Here is a 19,835-nt window from a genome sequence, read left to right as displayed (position 1 = left end):
AAAAAATTTAATGACGACTGATGGAAAATACTATGTCGAACCGGTCACTAATAGCGTAGCAATGGCGAAAATACAAATATATAAGTCAAATATGTGGAATAAATAAAATTTAACACAATGAAGCAAATGAAAGAGATAGCTCAGTGGCTAAGGTTGTGCAACATGTGGTGACAGTGCAGGTTCGAATTTGGGCGAGCTCATTTAACGCTTATTGTTTTTCTAAAAATAAGCTCAAAAAAATAATTAAAAGTGACATTCAGGTTCGATACAGGATGACATGTAAGGGAAGCAGCAGTTGCAACCAACGTGCCCCAAAGACATTTTCATTTGTTAGAGTGCACAGTTAAATATATACTAATTTCTCAAGATATATATACACACATATATATACATAATTTTTTTCAAAGGGTGAGAGTGCACGTGCACTCCAACCCTTCCATGTAGGTCCACCTTTGTGAGTAGATAACGGGAAAATTATGGTTTAGAAGTTATCTAAATTACGGGAAAAATGTGGATGAATAATGAGTTAGAGGTTACAAAGTGAAATAATAGCCACCACTCCCACTAACTAAAATGATGCTACTCACGAAAATGCAGCTGAATGCAACACAAGCAGACACTTTAATATCTTTTTTCTTATAATATTAAAATACTTTAAATGACCGACAGCACTTAATTAGAGATCTTAGGTTTAAAATACTTTAAATGACCGACAACACTTAATTAGAGATCTTAGGTTCAAACGTTGAGTACACATAACTTAACTCAATAACTTTTACTAGTAAGATATATTGAAAACGAATCTCTCAATCGTTCCTTTTCTAAGATTGGCGATACCGGGATATAACTGGTGATTAGAGCTTTTTCTACAAGTCGTAAAAGAAATAAGAAAAAGAGATGATTATATTGCTGTAGTGCTTTTCACTGACAGAAAATTGATTATTAATTTTAAACCAACACTTTGGTAGCAGTACTCACACTTAACCGTAAAACCAACAAATAGAATAATTAGACACAAACATCTAACATGTATTAAAAAATGTTTAGCCAATCAATAATCGACACCAAAGCATCCCCTATCGATGTCTCCTTTTATATAGTTGCTCTACTTTTCTTAGACTATAGGCAACTACCAAACTACATCCAAAGACCAAAAGAATTCCACTGACAGTGCCATTGCCACTCTGGTATTATTGATTTACTTGTATTAAAAAACTCTTCTTCTATTAATTTATTCTTGTTTTTGGACTATTTTTATTGCTTTGAAGTTTGGTTTGGTCTTAATTCATTCTACCATTTGCTATTGTTCAATTAAGGTTTGTTTCCCCTGTCTGTTTAAAGAAAATCTGATTGTTTTTACTTCATTTCTTTGATATTATCCTGCTAGTGTGGCCAATATTTGGAACCCTCTCCTGATTTGTGCTATTTATGCTTAATTTACAAAAAAAATTCTGTACATAAAAGGAATTCTTATGGGAGCTTTACGTTTGTGAAAATAGAAATGATCAAGAAGTACTCCTCATGAATCTGTGTTTCTATCCCTAGAGTAAGTAAATACTTCATCTGTCTTAATTTATGTGGCACCTTTCTCTTTCGAGATTAATATTGTGTAAACTTTGACCAACATTTTAAAATATATTTTTTAAACATATTGACATGAGACACATTGCAACTTATTGTTAAAAAAAAATTAAAAAAATTAAAAAAAAAAACTTATTGTATTTTTCGTATAGATTTTTAAGTTGATCTAATGCAATTTAGCTTCAAAAACTAGTCAAATTGACTCTCAAGAAACGAAAAATTGCACATAAATTGGGACAAAGGGAGTAACTATCAAGAAAGAGTAATATTTTAAAAGGGAGTAACTATCAAAAAAGAGTAATATTTTACTTTGTAGGGAGTTTATGCTTGAGTTGTAATGTTAATTTCCTTTTTGCTATTTTTCTTTGATTCTGAAATGTTAAGTTCCTTTTTTCTAAGGTTTATGATCCTTTTGTGTATCATAAATTTCTCATATTTTTCCTGGACACTGATCATTATAAAATTGATAGGAATATTATACTCTTTTAAGTTCAAGAAAATTGAAGATTCTTGATTATGGATATGGAAACTTTATGTCCTACTTTTATGCCAAATTCAAATGGGATGACGCAACAGAGCAAGAGTACTACAGAGTGGACAAAAGAAGAGAACAAGAGATTTGAAAGTGCCCTTGCAATATACGACGAGACCACTCCGAATAGATGGTTTAAAGTAGCAGAAATGATCCCAGGGAAATCAGCTCTTGATGTGATGATGCAGTACAAAGAATTAGTTGCAGATGTTAGTGACATAGAAGCTGGATTGGACCCAATCCCGAGGCATTTCGCGTCTTCTTTTACGTTAGAATTTGTCGATCATCACGATTTTCATACGTTTAGTAAGGGAGGCAAGTCTAATGATCAAGAAAGAAAGAAAGGTGTACCATGGACAGAGGAAGAGCACAGGTCCTTATATTTGGTCAATGAACCTAATTACTAGTGATAAGCTATGTTGCTTGGATTCTTCAAAAATGTTGTAGCGCCAATGTCGGATCTTCTAAAAATGAATTTCTTTTGGAAGTTCTGACAGGCACCTGTAGACATTTTTGAAGAGTTTGAATAACATAAGGGATCAACATACAACATTCAACTTTCTTCCCTGGCTTGATCTTGAATTTTTTGTTCTTGATGCTAACATAGATGTTGTTGTTGCATTATAGGCGATTTCTGATGGGCCTAGAGAAGTATGGTAAAGGAGATTGGAGAAACATATCAAGGAATTTCGTGATCTCTAAAACTCCAACACAAGTGGCTAGTCATGCTCAAAAGTATTATTTAAGGCAGCTTTCAGGAGAGAAAGTCAGGAAGAGACCTAGCATCCACGACATCACCACCGTCCATCTCACAGACAACATACTTCTCAACAATAACAACAACAATAACAACAGTAATAACTCGATGTTTGACGAGAAGTCGTGTGTGTCCCCGTTCCAGAGATCAACAAGCACAGCAGACGTACTAATCGGCTGCTGGAACAACTCATTTGGTGCATTGTATGACAACTCGACTCTATAAGAATCAAAACAATAGACTTATTGACTGTGGTTTGATCAGAGCCTTGTATTGTCCGTTGGAGGATGTTGAACTAACACTGCTACTTGTTTTTCACAGCTCCATCGTTGGTCAAGTTAGGTTAAGAAATTGTCAATCTTGGATTTTAATTTGTTTGTAATCTTAGTGTATTAATGTAAATCAAGGTTTAATTAGTTTGGTACATAACTTGTTTCTTTGTTGTACTTCCAGAGTACTTTGCACATGTAAATCTTCTAGAATACATGATGTCTCCTTTGCATGCAATCATGTTTTTTTTTTTCTTCAGAAGTTCCATAGTGAACTAACCAGGGCGGTTCAACGAAATTAGTGGCCTAAAGTCAAATTTCTATAAGAGGCCTTAAAATATCTAATAAAATATTACATATTTTTATTCTAATCCTTTTTTTTTTGTGAAGATGGTATATAGTTCATCTTGTATATCTTGATTAATCACTTAGTTACATGCTAGCTTCACTATTAGAGATATTTAGTAACTATATTCACTAAAATTTAAATAAACATTTGTGTAAGAAACATATACAGACGGTTACGGTAATATTTTTCTAACTTCTCATAATTTAATAATCGCAATTTCGTAACAATATGTAGATGTCAAAATAATTTCATACAATTAGAACAATTCAAGTCTATTTGAAGTAAAAAAAATGGTTTAATCCAGTATTTATAAGAAACAATCAACTCTACAAGAGACTTCATCTTTTTAAAATTATCAAAATATTCATAAATTTGTTCATTTTTATATATTGCATAATGTTTATTACTCTCTAATTCATGTGAAGGTGTTTGATTGGACACAAAGTATAAGAGAAAAGAAAGATTTTTGAAACTTTTGGTTTAAAATACGCCAGAGAAATTTTGTGGCTATAAATCATCTCATAAAGGGTAAAATGAGATGTCATTCTCTTTTGGACTAACTAAAAAAGAAAGAATGTCACATAAATGGAACAAAAAGAGTGTAAAATTGAAATTATTTATTTCTATAACCTCTATCACATTTCAAGAAAAGACGTATAAAATCTAGTCTCTTTTATTCATCGTTTTATAATATATAGGTAATGTATATAAAAAAAATTGGGTACTTCATTTTTTTTGGGGGGGGGGGGGGGGGGGGGGGCTAAAGCAGTTGCTTTAGTTGCTTCCCCCTCGGGCCGACCCTGTCAACTCACTTACCATTACTTGGGGCAAAGGTTTCCATGTGTATGGCCAATAGTAGAGCCACTTTTTTACAATAGTGCATATTTTTCTTTTACAAAAAGGAAAAGTGAACCTTTGTTAAGAAGATTAATTAACTTTACGCATAATTGAGTTACAAAAACTAGCTCATGCGGTTAACTGAGTCACAAAAAACTAGCTCATGGTGAAGATTGTCCAAAATTATATAAACAATCCAATTGCTCCTCCAACAAACAACGTTGGACTACTAACACCCCTGCCTTGTTTGTGCATGAATGCATTAAGTGTTCTTTTTTTTCTTTTTCTTTTTTGAAGCATTTAGCTTTGATAAAGCACTCGCACACCATCGGATTAAGCTGACCTACAATTACAGGTATTTATCCATAGTAGTTCTAATTTGGTAACTTAAGGCGGTAAGAAGGCAGTAAATTATACATGCATTTTACATTCGCCGATTGTTTTTAATTTAAGCGGTTGTGTGTGGGCAACTATATAAGTTAATTCTTTTAAATTTGAATAACTTTATATTACCGGTTAATAGATTTTGATGGTGTAAAAATACTTTATTATGTTAACGTGTATACTTTAAATCTTTTTCAAAGCAAGTAGTACTACGAGATATTAGACAAAATCCATGTCTCTAGAACGTGTGACAGATTTAGCTGATTCAGGTTGTGTCACTCAGCACTATTTGAAATGCACCTGATTGGGAGGTTGTTCCTTTTATTCTTCTTCGTCGTCTTCTTTTTTTTCTTACTCTTTTTGGGTTGAAATTAGGCGAATTGGACAAAAAGAAAAATATATGCAATTTGGCCAAGTTGGCTGATTTTTTATCTTCATGCGTGCTTTTTCCAGGCTGGTGCTACTACTGATGAGTTTGCATTCCACTTATTTCAGAATCCCCCCTAACTCAAATAAAATATATCCACGTGAAAAGGAAATTGGACAAAATAATAAATGTGGCCAATCATAATAAGCCACGTGGCTTTTTAAAATTGGAAAAAGCTTAGGGTGTTAGTTTGAGGGTATCTTGAGCTAAAAATTGGTTTGAGGTATTTTTTAGATCAATAGGTAGATGGAGGATACTTATGAGCCATTTTTCATACATTAGGGATATTTTTTGTTATTTCCACACTTTTAATAGGCATTTCGAAATGAATTGATTGATATTTGAAAAAAAATATTATTTAAATTAAATTGAAAAAATGTATGTGGGAGTTAAGGTCTAGCCTGAAAATACAATTAAAGTTTTGTGAGTAAGAATTTGAAAATTTTGAAAAAGTCCTAAAACCTGTTTTTCAAATTTCATATTTCAAATTTGAAGTCTAAATAATTAGTTAATCTAATAAGCAAATACTTATTTAAAATAATCTCCAAATATTATTTCATATTACTGCATGATGAAGTTCTTCTCATTTATGTTATATCATTTTAAGAGAGTACTGCCAATGAAGTTCGCCACCACCACCAGTTTATAATATCTATCGGCTGCCATTGGAATAAAAGAACTTTATGGGGGAGATTTGATTTGGTGACATCACAAAAACTTAGTATTAATGGCTGAGTAATTTTTAAAGAAAGGGCACAAAAAGGAGCGCACAAAGCATTCCCTGTTAGTTATCCGGGGAAGGGTCGCGCCTAAAGGGTGATGTAGATAGTCTACCCTGATGCAAGCATTAGTGATTGCTTTCACCGCTCGAATCCGTAACTTATAGATCACACATAGACAAATTCTTTTTAAATTGGAAAATTAATAGTTCAGGTTACTTTTGTAGAAAAATTCATTTGGATAGTTTTAGAATGACAAAAATGAGTTTAGGAACATTTATAGAAGAAAAAAAATCATAAATTAGATGACAATTTGAGAAATTGAGAATTTCTAATCAATAAGAAAAAGAAATCACGTTTATGTGAACCTCCCGGCTTTATTCTTACACTGATCGATTGAGCTTCTCTGTGTTTGCATCAACAAAAAAACATCTCTTCTTTGCAGTAAAAGAATAAGGAGCATTATCTTCTAATGTTGGTGTTATTTTTGTATAGTTTTTGTTTACAAGATGTTTATATTGTACACGAACGCGACGGTTTAATATCAAGTGGGGTCAAGTCAAGACTCAAGAGAGTTAAAATATGAATAGATTGCAGTTATATATCGATTGTGTAAAAACAAATTACATCATTAAATATTAATATGATAGCAAGTACTAGTTATTATCTTTACCAGATTATTAATTAATATTCATGAACAGATTTGCCTATAATTATCTAATAGTGATCTAATTATACTGCCTCCGTCCCAATTTAAATGTTTTAATTTGATTAGGCACAGAGTTTAAGAAACAAAGAGAAACTTTTGAATCTTCGGGTCTTAAATAATAAATGTGTGTAATGTACTAAAACGTATTTTGAATCTCATGGTTATAAACTTGGTAGGATGTTTGAATTTCAACTCACTAACTATAGAAAGTTTGGGACAGACCAAAAAAAAAAAATAAAACACTTAAATTGAAACGGAGGTAGTAAATATTTTTTACACCGCTAATATATAACTTCAACTCAAGTATGAGTAACCAAAAGGACCAAAATTTACGAATGAATCATCACTATGGCTTGTGAAAGACAAATTTGAAGGGTAAATTGTTGTCTATACTCTCTAGTTGAGACATGATATTATTAGAGAGTCAAAGTAACGTCGAGAAAGAACAAAAGAAAAAACCAAACCATAGTCACTATCTCTCATTCTCCTATTCTTTCTTTAATGGGATCCAAAACATGGGTACAAATACATCTTAGCCTCATAACAGCAGCCTGTTAGAAGTTTCTGTTATATAATAACTAAGAAAATATTATAAATTCAATCGGTAAATTGTCTCAACACTTAATTAACTAGATCAAATTAAATGTTGCCACAAAGGACGTTTTTTTCTTCATTTCCCCCCTTTCTCTTTTTTTTTTGATTTGTTATATAGGAGTAAACATGTTGGGAATAAAATAGACCCGCAAAATAATATTCACGGTATTAGTGATAAACGCGGAACACTAAGTTATGGTTAAATCAGCAAGAATAAAATGCAGCAATAATGACACCAAGATTTTACGTGGAAACCCTTCTGAATAAGGGAAAAAACCACGGCCAAGAGGAGCAGCTGATATCACTATAGTAAGGAATTTTACACTGTGTAGTAACGAGTATAAATACTCCTAAGACCACTACACCCACAAAAGAAAAACACTCTTTTGATTTCCCACCTTACTACAATATCACTCACACTCTATTTTTCTTCACAGACTATTTTCTCACAGTCTATGGAACACCTCACTTTGCTCTCACTCAGATGTATTGTCTGGGATTTTGGTGTGTATAGCAAATGATCTTGGTGATGATACAAATGAACCATAAGCTGCCTATTTATAGGAATGAATTTCCTATGATGAGGTAGGCGCTTACATCACGACTATGATGAGGTAAGCGCTTACATCCCGACTAAGATGAGGTAAGCGCTTACATCACGACTATGTGAACAAAAGAATTGACTTGTTGGCCAATTCCACAATTGCTACCAATGTGATTTTGTCAAAGGAAGAAAAAACTTCCTTCCTTAAAAATATGGGATAGGGGACTGGACCCCACAAATCTCCCCCTCCAGTCCCATTCACCTGAAGGAGGGTACACTGGCTTCAATCCATTAATCCTTGTGCTCATCTTCCATGGCCTCCTCATAACATTCAGGTTCTCCCCCATCAGTGAGTAATACATACTCATTAGGTGAATAACGGGAAGAAGGAACATGCTGTCTAGTAGATCTTCTAAGTGGAATATCTGGCTCATCCACGACTTCATGAGTAGAAGCATCTACCTCATCAATAACAACATCGTTATCATCATCAACATGCTGATCTGGAACATGATTCTGGGCATCACCATCGTCATCGAGCCCACCAACTTCATCAACATTTGTATGAGGAACTTGATCAAGATTTACTAAACCTTCAGAACTTGAAGATTTTATCTTCTCCGTTTTGTTAATATCTTCAATGGTTTGATCCTCTACGAAGATAACATCACGGCTTCTCACGCCCTTCTTTTCAATTGGATCATATAGCCTGTAACCAAACTCCTCAAGGCTATAACCGATAAAGATGCACTGCCTTGTCTTGGCAGTTAATTTTGACCTCTCATCTTTAGGCACATGTACAAAAGCTTTGCAACCAAACACTTTCAAGTGGTCATAGGAAACATCCTTGCCATACCAAACTCTGTTTGGAACATCACTTTGCAAAGCAACCGCAGGGGATAGATTAATAACATGTGCGGCGGTCAATAAAGCCTCACCCCAAAAGGAATTCGGCAACTTTGCTTCAGAAAGCAAACATCTGACTCTTTCCATCAAGGTCCTGTTCATCCTCTCTGCTAAACCATTAAGCTGAGGAGTCTTAGGAGGAGTCTTCTGGTGTCTGATACCCTGTTGCTTGCAGTATTCGTCAAACGGTCCACAATATTCACCACCGTTATCAGTACGAATACACTTCAGCTTCTTTCCAGTTTCTCTTTCAACTGAGGCCTGAAACTGCTTAAAGACACCCAACACTTGGTCTTTAGTCTTTAAGACGTAGACCCAAAGTTTCCTTGAGCAATCATCAATAAAGGTAGCAAAATAAAGTGCATCACCCAAGGTCCTTGTCTTCATTGGACCACATAAATCTGAATGCACCAACTCTAGCAACTCTGTCTTTCTTGAAGGAGGATGAGACTTGAAAGAAACTCTATTTTGTTTTCCAGCCAAGCAGTGCTCACACTTTTCTAATTTAGCACTTTCGAAATTTGACAATAATTTCTTTTTGGCCAGAATATTTAGTCATTTCTCGCTAATGTGGCTAAGCCTCTTATGCCATAACGTTGAAGAGCTATTGCTCTCAACTGCATTCACCATATCAACACAGGTAGAGGCCGTAGTCCAGTATAGACCACGACGCTTTTCTCCATGAGCCACAATCATGGAACCTTTAGTAAGCTTCCACTTTCCAGCACCATTGGTACTGACATATCCCTCATCATCCAAAACACCAACAGAGATCAAGTGCAAACGAACATCAGGTGCATGCTTTACATTGTTTAAAACTAGTTTAGTTCCAATACTAGTTTTCAAACAGATCGTTCCAACACCAGCCACCCTGGATACAGTCTCATTACCCATACTCAAAGTTCCAAAGTCACCCGGAGTATAGGATGAGAAAAATTCCTTCCTTGATGTCACATGAGATGCGGCACCACTGTCCACAACCCAGCTTGACTCATCACAAGCAATATTTATCAGATCTGCATCAAGGACAGTAACAAGATCTTCTGTAGTGATAGCGGCAACACGATTGCCATCTTCTTTCTTTTCCTCCTTTTCTCTATTCTCCTTTTTCAAAATCCGGCAGAACCTTTTTGTGTGCCCTTTCTTCCCGCAATGATAGCAGTCAATATCTTTAAGTATGCTTCTGGATTTGCTTCTATGATGTTCTCTATTTTGAGAACCACGATTCTTGCCTCTCCCCCTAGTGTCAGTCACCAAGACATCTGATGAGGAGGAACCTTGAGATTTTCTTCTCATCTCTTCATTTAAAAGACTGCTCTTGGCAAGATCCATAGAGATCACACCATCCGGAGCAGAATTTGATAATGAAGTTCTAATAATTTCCCAAGAATCTGGTAGGGAACCAAGTAGAAACAAGCCTTGAATTTCTTCATCAAAATTAATGCCCATAGCAGATAACTGGTTCATGATTCCCTGAAAAATATTCAGATGATCTGTCATTGCGGAACCATCGTGGTATTTTAAACCCAGCATTTGCTTTATCAGAAACATCTTGTTATTACCAGTTTTTCGAGCATACAAACTTTCAAGATGCTCCCATAGGGTCTGAGCATGTGTCTCTCCAGAAATATGGTTCAACACATTATCGTCAACCCACTGTCTAATAAAGCCGCAAACCTGCCGATGCAACAAATTCCACTCTTCATCTGATTTATTATCAGGCTTTTTATTTCCAAAGACAGGTTGATGAAAATTCTTGACATAGAGCAAATCTTCCATTTTGCCCTTCCAGATGGCATAATTTACGCCACTCAAAGTAACCATTCTACTAGTGTTGGCTTCCATCGTTTATCACAAATACAAATACTATTTTATTCGAAGACCAAAGTAATTCTTTTTTGATGTGGAAGTTCAGACTGTGCTGCAACCACAGAGCATACTCAGACAGAACCTTGGCTCTGATACCACTTATTGGGAATAAAATAGACCCGCAAAAATAATATTCACGGTATTAGTGATAAACGCGGAACACTAAGTTATGGTTAAATCAACAAGAATAAAATGCAGCAATAATGACACCAAGATTTTACGTGGAAACCCTTCTGAATAAGGGAAAAAACCACGGCCAAGAGGAGCAGCTGATATCACTATAGTAAGGAATTTTACACTGTGTAGTCACGAGTATAAATACTCCAAAGACCACTACACACTCAAAAAAGAAAAACACTCCTTTGATTTTTCCCACCTCACTACAATATCACTCACACTCTATTTTTCTTCACAGACTATTTTCTCACAGTCTATGGAACACCTCACTTTGCTCTCACTCAGATGTATTGTCTGAGATTTTGGTGTGTATAGCAAATGATCTTGGTGATGATACAAATGAACCATAAGCTGCCTATTTATAGGAATGAATTTCCTATGATGAGATAGGCGCTTACATCACGACTATGATGAGGTAAGCGCTTACATCCCGACTAAGATGAGGTAAGCGCTTACATCACGATTATGTGAACAAAAGAATTGACTTGTTGGCCAATTCCACAATTGCTACCAATGTGATTTTGTCAAAGGAAGAAAAAACTTCCTTCCTTAAAAATATGGGATAGGGGACTGGACCCCACAAAACATTGGGCTGTTAAGATGATAGTTAAAAAGATGAAGATGCTCAGACTGAGCATAATGACAAGATTAAAAATGACGAGATTCAGAAGGTGCAGATAATACACATAAATGAGGATAAAACGAAAGAAGGTCGATTGTGAAGGATTTTCATGCCTAGGGGTGGCAAATGGACCATTTGGGCTAAAGTTGAGCGGGCGGGTCACTTTAGCCCAAATCCATTAAAGCTTGGGCGGGTTGGGCGCAGTGGCGGATCCAGAATTTTCATTCAGGGTGTTCGAAAAAAAAAAAAAAACTAAATATACGCTGTCATTTTTTACCGAGGGTGTTCAAAAGTTAATATATGCACATAAACACAGAAAATTTATCATATATATACACTGTAATTTTTTGCCGAGGGTGTTCGGGTGAACACCCTGGCCTCCAAGTAGATCCGCCCCTGGTTGGGCGGGTCAAATGGGTTTGGACTAGTTTGGCCACCCCTAATCATGCCTATCTTCAACCTTCAGGAGCTCTAATTCATAAGTGTTTTCTATGATAAGTGAAGGTATTAAACGACTTTATGGGAGTATTGGAGTTACTCCCTATTAACGTGCGGCATAGGAGCTTCCCCTTCAACAAATCAAAACTTTAATTCATCTTTACTCCTTTTATTCTGTTGATAAAACAAAATAAAAAAACACGACTAACTTCATGAGGTATCTGCTATCTCCTACCAACACATGTATCAGGTAATTTTATTCATCAAAATTTAAATAGATGAGAAGAAATCATTTAGTGTTTTTTATCTCCGCTGAAAATTAAACTTGTAACCTCATAATTTTTAACTCACTTATCATTAGGCCAATCCCTTTTGGTGCTACTTTGTTTCTTTTCGGTTTACTTTTGCTTTCCCATCTCCTATAAAGAAACATAATTGGGGAAAGAGACCTTTTTAGCTATTCTTTCTGTATATCTGAGGGACTTGGGCCCACACTATTGTCCATCGAGGTCGTTACAATAATTTTAAATGATTTGTTGTCGAGCATGTTGAGCCGGTTGGGCTATTTTTTTCGTCGTCCGTTTCACTTTAATTAAAAAAAAAATTATGGGCCCGATCTCTTCTATATAGTGTAAAACTAATATTAAAAAAAAAATTATGGGCTCCATAATTTTAATTTTCCTACACAAAAAAATTATGGGCCCCATATATATTAAACAATAACTAATATTAAAAAAATAGTGCAAATTAATAATGTCAAAAAAAAAAGTGCACCCCATATTAAAAAATCAAACATTATTCATATAATTTTCAAAGTATCTCATTAAGTCAATAATGATGGATTCATTGTCACGTACATATTCGTAGCAAACACTAATATAATAGAATTTTAAATACGGAGCACAAACTACAATGTTATATTAATCGTGTTTTGAACAGAGTATCCCGTATTGACAAAATCAAGCAATATATAAAAAAAAAAAGTGAATCGCATATTAAAAAAACAAACAATGTCAAAAAAAAAGTGGAAAAAAATTGTGAGCCCCAACAACAACTAATATTAAAAAACAAATATTGGGCACCATATTAAACACCAATCAGTATTAAAAAAAAAAAAAAGTGAAACTCACCACATCCAAACTCACGGGAAAAAAAAAACAGGATCCCATATTAACAAAATCAAGCAATAATAAAAAAAACAAAAGGTGAATCCCATATTAAAAAAAAACAATGTTAAAAATTGTGGGCCCATATATATTAAACAACAACTACGTTTTATACTTTATATTACCAACTCTTCTAAAAAGTAGATAGAAATACTTTATTATACTTCTATTTTTCTACAAGTAAAATGAGTTAAACCGAGAATATTTACCAAAATTTAAGAAATAGCATTTTTTCGTTTAAATAGAAAATCAATTTCTACTTTGTTTCGTTTTAAACATGTAAAATTAATTTAATAATTTGAATTAGAATTATCTTATTCAAAATTTGATAAAAAAATAATAAGTATTTTACACCTTTAAATTAATCGAATTAAAATTGAAAGTATCAACTGATGCTTAAATATTGTTATTATTTTATCTCAAAGAGAGGAAAATAGTTTTCTTTGAAACAAGTCTTCTCTTTTAAAAAGTATTAATAAATTTTCATAGCAAACACGAATATAATAAAGTTTTAGATACGGAACACAAACTACAATGTTATATTAATCGTATTTTAAACATAGTATATATATATATATATATATATATATATATATATATATATATATATATATATATATATATATTATCACATCTAAACACAACTACATATATATATAGATAGACTATAATCCGAAGTGTTGGACCCGTGCTGCCATCTAGTTTATCTTTACTAATTGAGATGAATACCTGTTGAAATACTATAAGGGGCAATAATTGTGTGGATAATGTCAATGATGGAGAACGAAAATGACACTGTATTGTGAATTCGTGATTATCCTCAAGAGATGTATAAATGATCTACATAATAATAATTTACTATTGAAAATGAAAACATATACCGTTACATTTAATTTTCCATAAGAGTAGAAATTAATCTGTTCTTTTTCTTTCTTTTGAAAACTCTATTGTCGAAGTGCTAAGAAGAGAACAATGATTTCATATTTGCGTTTCTCAAAGAAGTCCAAACAGAGACTAGTGCTTCTTCAATATCGTTTAAATTTTATTTGCTTACCACCAACTTGATTTCTGTTTTCAAATATTGAACAAAGTCAATTCAAGATGCACCTTGTTTTTTCAGGTACCTTTTTCTAAATTCTAACGTCTTCTTAGGTAACGGGGCATTGCTCATAACCAAGATCTGCCTCCTTTTAGACGATTCTTCTACTACCGAGTCTACTCTAGTCAAAAATCATAATAGAAGAAAACAATTTCTTCTCATGGCAGTGTTAAATCAAGAAACAAACAGTAAACACTTCTAATAACAACAATTTATTCTGTCTCAACTTATGAAAAGCCTAGCAGAGGCAGAGAACTAAAAGAACTATCGAATGCTTTCATCGACTAAGGCTTTGACCTCTAGCCTTAAGATCGAATAAGTTCAGATCACATCTCCTACTTGATGAAATAATTGGAGTTTATTGCATCCTCACAAATGTTACCTTAACCCAAAGCACAGAACAAGATGAGATCAAGGGGTATTAGGAAGGAAGATCACCAAGTGTTAGATTACAGATAACCCAAAGAAGGCAAACTTATTACAGGATGCATGTCTACAAGAAAAGATCAAAAATCAACGTGGAAAAACTCTCATCAAGGAAAAAAAGGGGAGAAAAAGAAAATGAAAATAAGCATACATATGGACAAGACACCTAAAAGGGAAGCACCAACAACTCCACTCAAGGAAAAGTTATATTTACAAACCTATTCAGCGAGAAGGTAAGTTGGCTCCAAAGGTCTGACAGTGTCTGGAAAATCGGTTCTTTGCCCTGCAAGAGAATAGTAGGCAAGTATATGGGCTGGATGCGGATGATCTTCGCCACCAACTAGTCTTGAAGGAATCAACTCAATATTCCAGAATGGGCGAGCCATCGCCAAGAGATCACGACCAGTTGCAGATGCCCTGTATCCTTGTACCCACAGGTACCTTAATGATTTTAGCTGCAAGGCAGCCAAAGCTAATGCACGTTCACTAAAAAAGCAGCCTCTCACTTCTAGCTTTTGCAGGCTTGGACATCCTTTAGAGAACTCCAGAAGGCCGCGATCGGATTCCCCAACATATCCCAGAAGCATCCATCTCACGTTTGGGCTGTATTGCCCGATATAACTGAGACCTACATCAGTAAGGCCCCCAGCTCGGACATAGAGGGCAAACCTTCTAAGATTATGGCAACCTCTTAGTAAAGCACGGACACCATTATCAAGTGGCAGATCTGTTATTCTTTCTTCTTTGTCGAGCAAAACCAGCCGAAAATCACACAGATTTTTCAGATATGTGCCAACATTTTCCAAAGCTTCATTAGTAATATCTGACACATAAACAGCCATGTATTCTAGTTCAATGCATCCCTTCGCCAAATCAATCAATCCTCTGTGTGTAACTGCACCTTCTTCGTCCTCCATCCCCGGATCATCAGCTCCTCGCTCAATCCTGAGCCGCTTTAACCTCTTACAGTACTGGCCAAGCACTTCCAACCCTCTATCGCCAACAACATTCCTTGTCTATTTCAAAAACGATAACATAAAGAAAACTGCATTAGGTTATAAACTTCAGATAAAACTTCTCCTCTCATCTGCTAATCTTCTTTTCACTCCAAATTCTGGAGTGGTATCTTACAGATGCAGAAGCAAAAAATTGCAACTATAGTACTATACATGAATGCTCTCTACAGAATCAGTCATTTCCACACGTTGAAGTATCAACTTAGGCTCATTGGTAGACAACAAATTGTACAAGGTTTAAAACTACAGCTTGCCAAGCATAAAAACTGACACGTGTTCCACAGAAAAACATGTTAACAAATAGTTTTTGTTACTTCCATTAAATGCTCAATTTCTTATATCAAAGTGATCCACAAGCACAAGAAAAGCAGCGTGGGTGTTGGCGTTATGCGCTGAAATAAGTGAGCCCGTTAAATATAAATAGATATTTGCATAAAGAAAAGTGGGTGAGAAAAGTTCTGAGAGTTAACCTCAAGAATTTCCAAGTTGGGACACTTTTCCAGTAACAAACAGTGGGCTGCTGTGTCAAGAAGTGCATAAAGAAGATCCAATTTCCTCAGACGAGCCGTGATAGGAAAGAGGATGGGCATCTCATGTTTCCCTAAGTATGTCAAGCCCAATTGGGATAATCTTGGAGGGAAAACTACTCCGACATATTTTCCCAATTGCTCATTATAGCCGCCATTTTCAGCAACAGGTTCTGGTTGGTCATTAAATGTGCCACCACCAAACTCCTCCAATACAGCTGCAGCTTTAAAGAAACCAAGAAGATTCGTAATTTCGCACTCGCTAATTTTCATTGAGGCAAGAGATTTACAATTTCTTGCTATCAATTCAAGATCTTCGGCTCTAACTTGCAGAAGATCCGTCATGTAAAAGTTCAAATTCTCAAGAACTGTGTTGTTCTCTGCTAGTTCATGCACCCATTCTCCATCTTTCTCGATTATAGAACTCTCTTCCATAATCAAAGTTCTTAAGTTCCTGCAGGACACAGACTACATGAGAACCCATATAGACAAAATAGGTAACAAAATTCAAATGATTACTCAATTGTAGTATAACTTCCCAAAAAGATTCTTATCTCAATGCCTAGGGCTAGTTTTTATTAATAAATAAAAGCTAACCTCGCAGAGAAGAGTACAAGCAAGGGGGGCTAGGCCTTACCTTACTAATCTTAGTAACAAAATTCTAAATTTAGAGTAACATGGCAATAATTTAGAGCATAGTAGTAGAGCATTCTATACCAATGAAGTCTCAACAATAACACTTTTTCTTAAAATTAGAAGCAATAAATAACAAGGAAAAGATACTAGAGGGCAAAAGAAACTCATCACACAACTCAAACAAATGAAAATACGAGAAACTTTCTCTTTTTTTTTTTTTTTTGAATAATGAGTGTTTTGAACTAGCTTGTGCACAACCTACTGCAGTCCACTAGCACAGCTGCCAGGTAAACATAGCAGGCAAGCTTATATTGAGCAGGAACAAATGTACTTAACAAGCTATGGGTCAACCAAACCCAACAATTTTGACATGGAGATTAGATATATATGTAAAAAATCACCAAAATTTCAATAAATTTCATATTTCAAACCCATAATTTTAAAAGTGCAATGGGTTCGGTAGTTAAAACTTAAAAATTGAACCCGACAGTTTAAATACTGGATCAACCTTTGATACTGAGTGTTATAAGAAGGGCTCAGACCCTGAATCTCCAAGTTTTTCTCATGTGCCTCAATTAATGAATCATCCTTTAGGGATCTTTAATGAGAATTTCAGAGTTGATTTCTCAGATAATAACTCAACTATTAGTTGAATAACCATCTGAGAAATCAACCCGAGAAATTCAGGACAACTCTCATGGAACAGTATAGTTAATTAAAAGAAATAACTCGGCTCAAAATCGAACTCAAAACAACTCAACAGCAATAGATGAATTTCTGAAATAATAACTATTAGTTGAGTGAGCATCTGAGAAATCAACCCGAGAAATTCACGAAAACTCTCATGGAAACCGACAGTTAATTAAAGCAAATAATTCAGCTCAAAATTGAACTCAAAACAACTCAACTGCAATAGATGAATTTAACAAATTTATAACTATTAATTGAGTGACCATCTAATAAATCAACCCAGGACAACTTTCATGGAACAGTAGTTAATTAAACCGAATAACTCAGCTCAACATCAAACTCAAAACAACTCAACTGCAATAAATGAATTTCTAAGATAATAACTATTAGTTGAGTGACCATATGATAAATAAACTCGAGAATTAAAGCCAATAATTCAACTAAAAATCGAACTCAAAACAAGTCAACTGCGTTAAATTCATCTATTGGAACCAGGCGACTTTCTGAAATAATAAGTATTAGCTGAGTCACCATCAAATAGTTAATTTAAGCAAATAACTCCTCAAAACAAGTCAAACTACAATAAACGAATTTAAACAAACTTTTTTACCTGCAGGAACAACAAATATGCAAAAGACCTTAAAGAAAGGTGACTTTCTGAGATAATAACTATTAGTTGAGCGAATCAATCAATAAACACAAATTTAAACAATTAATTTTATTTTTTTTACCTGCAGGAACGACAAATATGGAGTAAACCATCAGTAGAAAATCCAGAACACTTATCCAACTTCAAAACCTGAAGAACTTTACCCCGATACTTGGCGAGCAATTCAAGATCCATATCTCTAACAATCATTCTCCTAAAATGAAGTGCTTTCAATTTACTAAACGAGTTAGCAATTTCCATAACCCATGGTGTAACATAACCACCCCAATCTTCAGGTATTAAATTAAACATAGCAGCACGTGGTTTCCCTTTTAATTTAAGGGATTCAAGATGTGGGAACCTTCTAGAAAGTTGTTCTGGTTTAGCTGTGTAACATAAAGCCATAGTTATATGCTTACGAGTTATTGAATCGATCTGATACCATCTCTTACACACTAACGATACCGCGTCTCTCTCACGCGATTCTGTTATGTACGGTATCACGCACTCCCATACCGTGTCGTTAGCGTAGTGAACCGTCGAGCGCGTGGAGTTACGCTCCGCCATCGCGAAACTGGAAAGGGCTAACAATATGTCATTGAGATAAGAAGAAGAAGAAGAAGAAGAAGAAGAAGGAGGAGGGGATTTTAACGGTGAGATGTAGAGAGAGAAAGTAGATCGGACGGCGACAGTGGAACAGTATTTAGGAGAGAGACCCTAAGAGAGTGGTCCAACTTATGAATTTGTCTATTATGCGGCTCAAACGTAAGAAATGAAGAAGCTATTGGGGAAGAACAAAAAAAAAAGAGCTATTGGGGAGAAAAAGTATTTAAAAATTGAAGGCCAAGAATATAGGTTATAGTTTACATATTGCTTTTTTTTTTTTTTTTTCAATTGATGTTCATATCTATTTTTGGATCCTGGATTAATCTAAATTCACGTAAAAAAGTAGTACTATTCTTTCTATTCCAATTATGTGCTACAGTTCAAATTTCGAGATTCAAACTTTCTATTTTAAATGTGAATTCGGACATGAAATCTTAAAGTTTTTTTAAAAATAATTTAAATAATTAGAAAATATATAAAAAATATTATAAGTAACAATATTTAATAATTTAAAATACTTCAAGGGCATACAAATAAATAGATTTTCTTGTTTAACTCGAAAAATTCAAACTGTATCATATAAATTAGGACAGAGAAGCATTATTTTGAGAGTATAGTCTTTTCTTTTATCAACGAAAAAAGAGTAAAATGCCCTTAAATTATGTGAAATTGAACAAAAAAGCATTCTGTTAACAGCTTTGTCCAAAAATGTCTTTGTCCTTCATAGTTTGGTCCAACAATGATCATGTTGTTACTTAATTGGGTCACACATGGTTTTTTTCCTAATAAACATATTGGTTTTTTTTTTTAAGAAAACACATTTTTTTCTAATAAAATATTATTCTTAAAGAACCATTTTCTTGTTTCTTTTCTCTTAAAATCCCTTTAACTAATAAAACCAAAGTGATTTTTTTCTTCTTAATATCATTTATTAAATAGAAAAATTCATGTACTTTTTAACTAATAATGTAAGTCATATATATAAGGGCATTACGAAATAGTTATCGATGACAAGAAGTAGGAAATGGGGGAGAGGTAGGCCTGTGCACAAATCGGTTCAATCTGAATTTCTGAACCGATTCGAAACAATTCAGATAATTTAATTTGGATAATACAATTCGATTTCGATTTACAAATGCAATTGTAAAATATTACGGTTTAACGGTTCGGTTACGGTTTGCTTCAATTATCAACCGAACCGATCCGAACAAGCCGAATTTATATGCCACTAGTGACTAATATGACTAATTTGGTATATGTAATGTGGTGTTGGCAGATTTGTATGCTTGCATAAGTTGTCAAGCTC

The 19,835-nt window shown here is 34.3% G+C and overlaps 2 protein-coding genes across 3 annotated transcripts; one reads left to right on the top strand and one right to left on the bottom strand.

Annotated features, from left to right (window-relative positions):
- The first annotated feature begins 1,034 nt into the window (after positions 1–1,034).
- On the top strand, positions 1,035–3,286 carry LOC132640390 (transcription factor DIVARICATA-like). 2 transcript variants are annotated; one of them, XM_060356969.1, is made up of 3 exons: positions 1,035–1,187; positions 2,052–2,486; positions 2,741–3,286. In XM_060356969.1, the coding sequence occupies exons 2-3, from the start codon at positions 2,098–2,100 to the stop codon at positions 3,093–3,095; spliced, it is 744 nt and encodes a 247-aa protein (XP_060212952.1). In that variant the 5' UTR covers positions 1,035–1,187; positions 2,052–2,097; the 3' UTR covers positions 3,096–3,286. The 2 variants fall into 2 exon arrangements, with proteins under 2 accessions (XP_060212952.1, XP_060212953.1); XM_060356970.1 differs by lacking the exon at positions 1,035–1,187 and adding an exon at positions 1,192–1,316.
- Positions 3,287–14,385: 11,099 nt separating this feature from the next.
- Positions 14,386–18,733, bottom strand: LOC132640389 (coronatine-insensitive protein 1). The gene is made up of 3 exons (XM_060356968.1): positions 18,006–18,733; positions 15,892–16,402; positions 14,386–15,421 (listed from the first exon to the last, which is right to left on the bottom strand). Exons 1-3 carry the CDS (start codon positions 18,488–18,490, stop codon positions 14,624–14,626), a joined length of 1,794 nt encoding a protein of 597 aa, XP_060212951.1. The 5' UTR covers positions 18,491–18,733; the 3' UTR covers positions 14,386–14,623.
- Positions 18,734–19,835: the final 1,102 nt, after the last annotated feature.

The sequence above is a fragment of the Lycium barbarum genome, chromosome 5 (genome assembly GCF_019175385.1).
Source record: "Lycium barbarum isolate Lr01 chromosome 5, ASM1917538v2, whole genome shotgun sequence".
NCBI lineage: Eukaryota > Viridiplantae > Streptophyta > Magnoliopsida > Solanales > Solanaceae > Lycium > Lycium barbarum.
The sequence above is the reverse complement of the archived record's forward strand: the minus strand, read 5'-3'. Positions and strand labels throughout refer to the sequence as shown.

Coding starts and splice junctions, on each gene's coding strand:
- LOC132640389 (XM_060356968.1), bottom strand. CDS start 18,490: ATGGCGGAGCGTAACTCCACGCGCTCGACGGTTCACTACGCTAACGAC. Junction 16,403..18,005: donor CATATTTGTCGTTCCTGCAG/GTAAAAAAAATA, acceptor TGTGTCCTGCAG/GAACTTAAGAACTTTGATTA. Junction 15,422..15,891: donor CCAACTTGGAAATTCTTGAG/GTTAACTCTCAG, acceptor TTTTTGAAATAG/ACAAGGAATGTTGTTGGCGA.
- LOC132640390 (XM_060356969.1), top strand. CDS start 2,098: ATGGATATGGAAACTTTATGTCCTACTTTTATGCCAAATTCAAATGGG. Junction 2,487..2,740: donor TGGACAGAGGAAGAGCACAG/GTCCTTATATTT, acceptor GTTGCATTATAG/GCGATTTCTGATGGGCCTAG.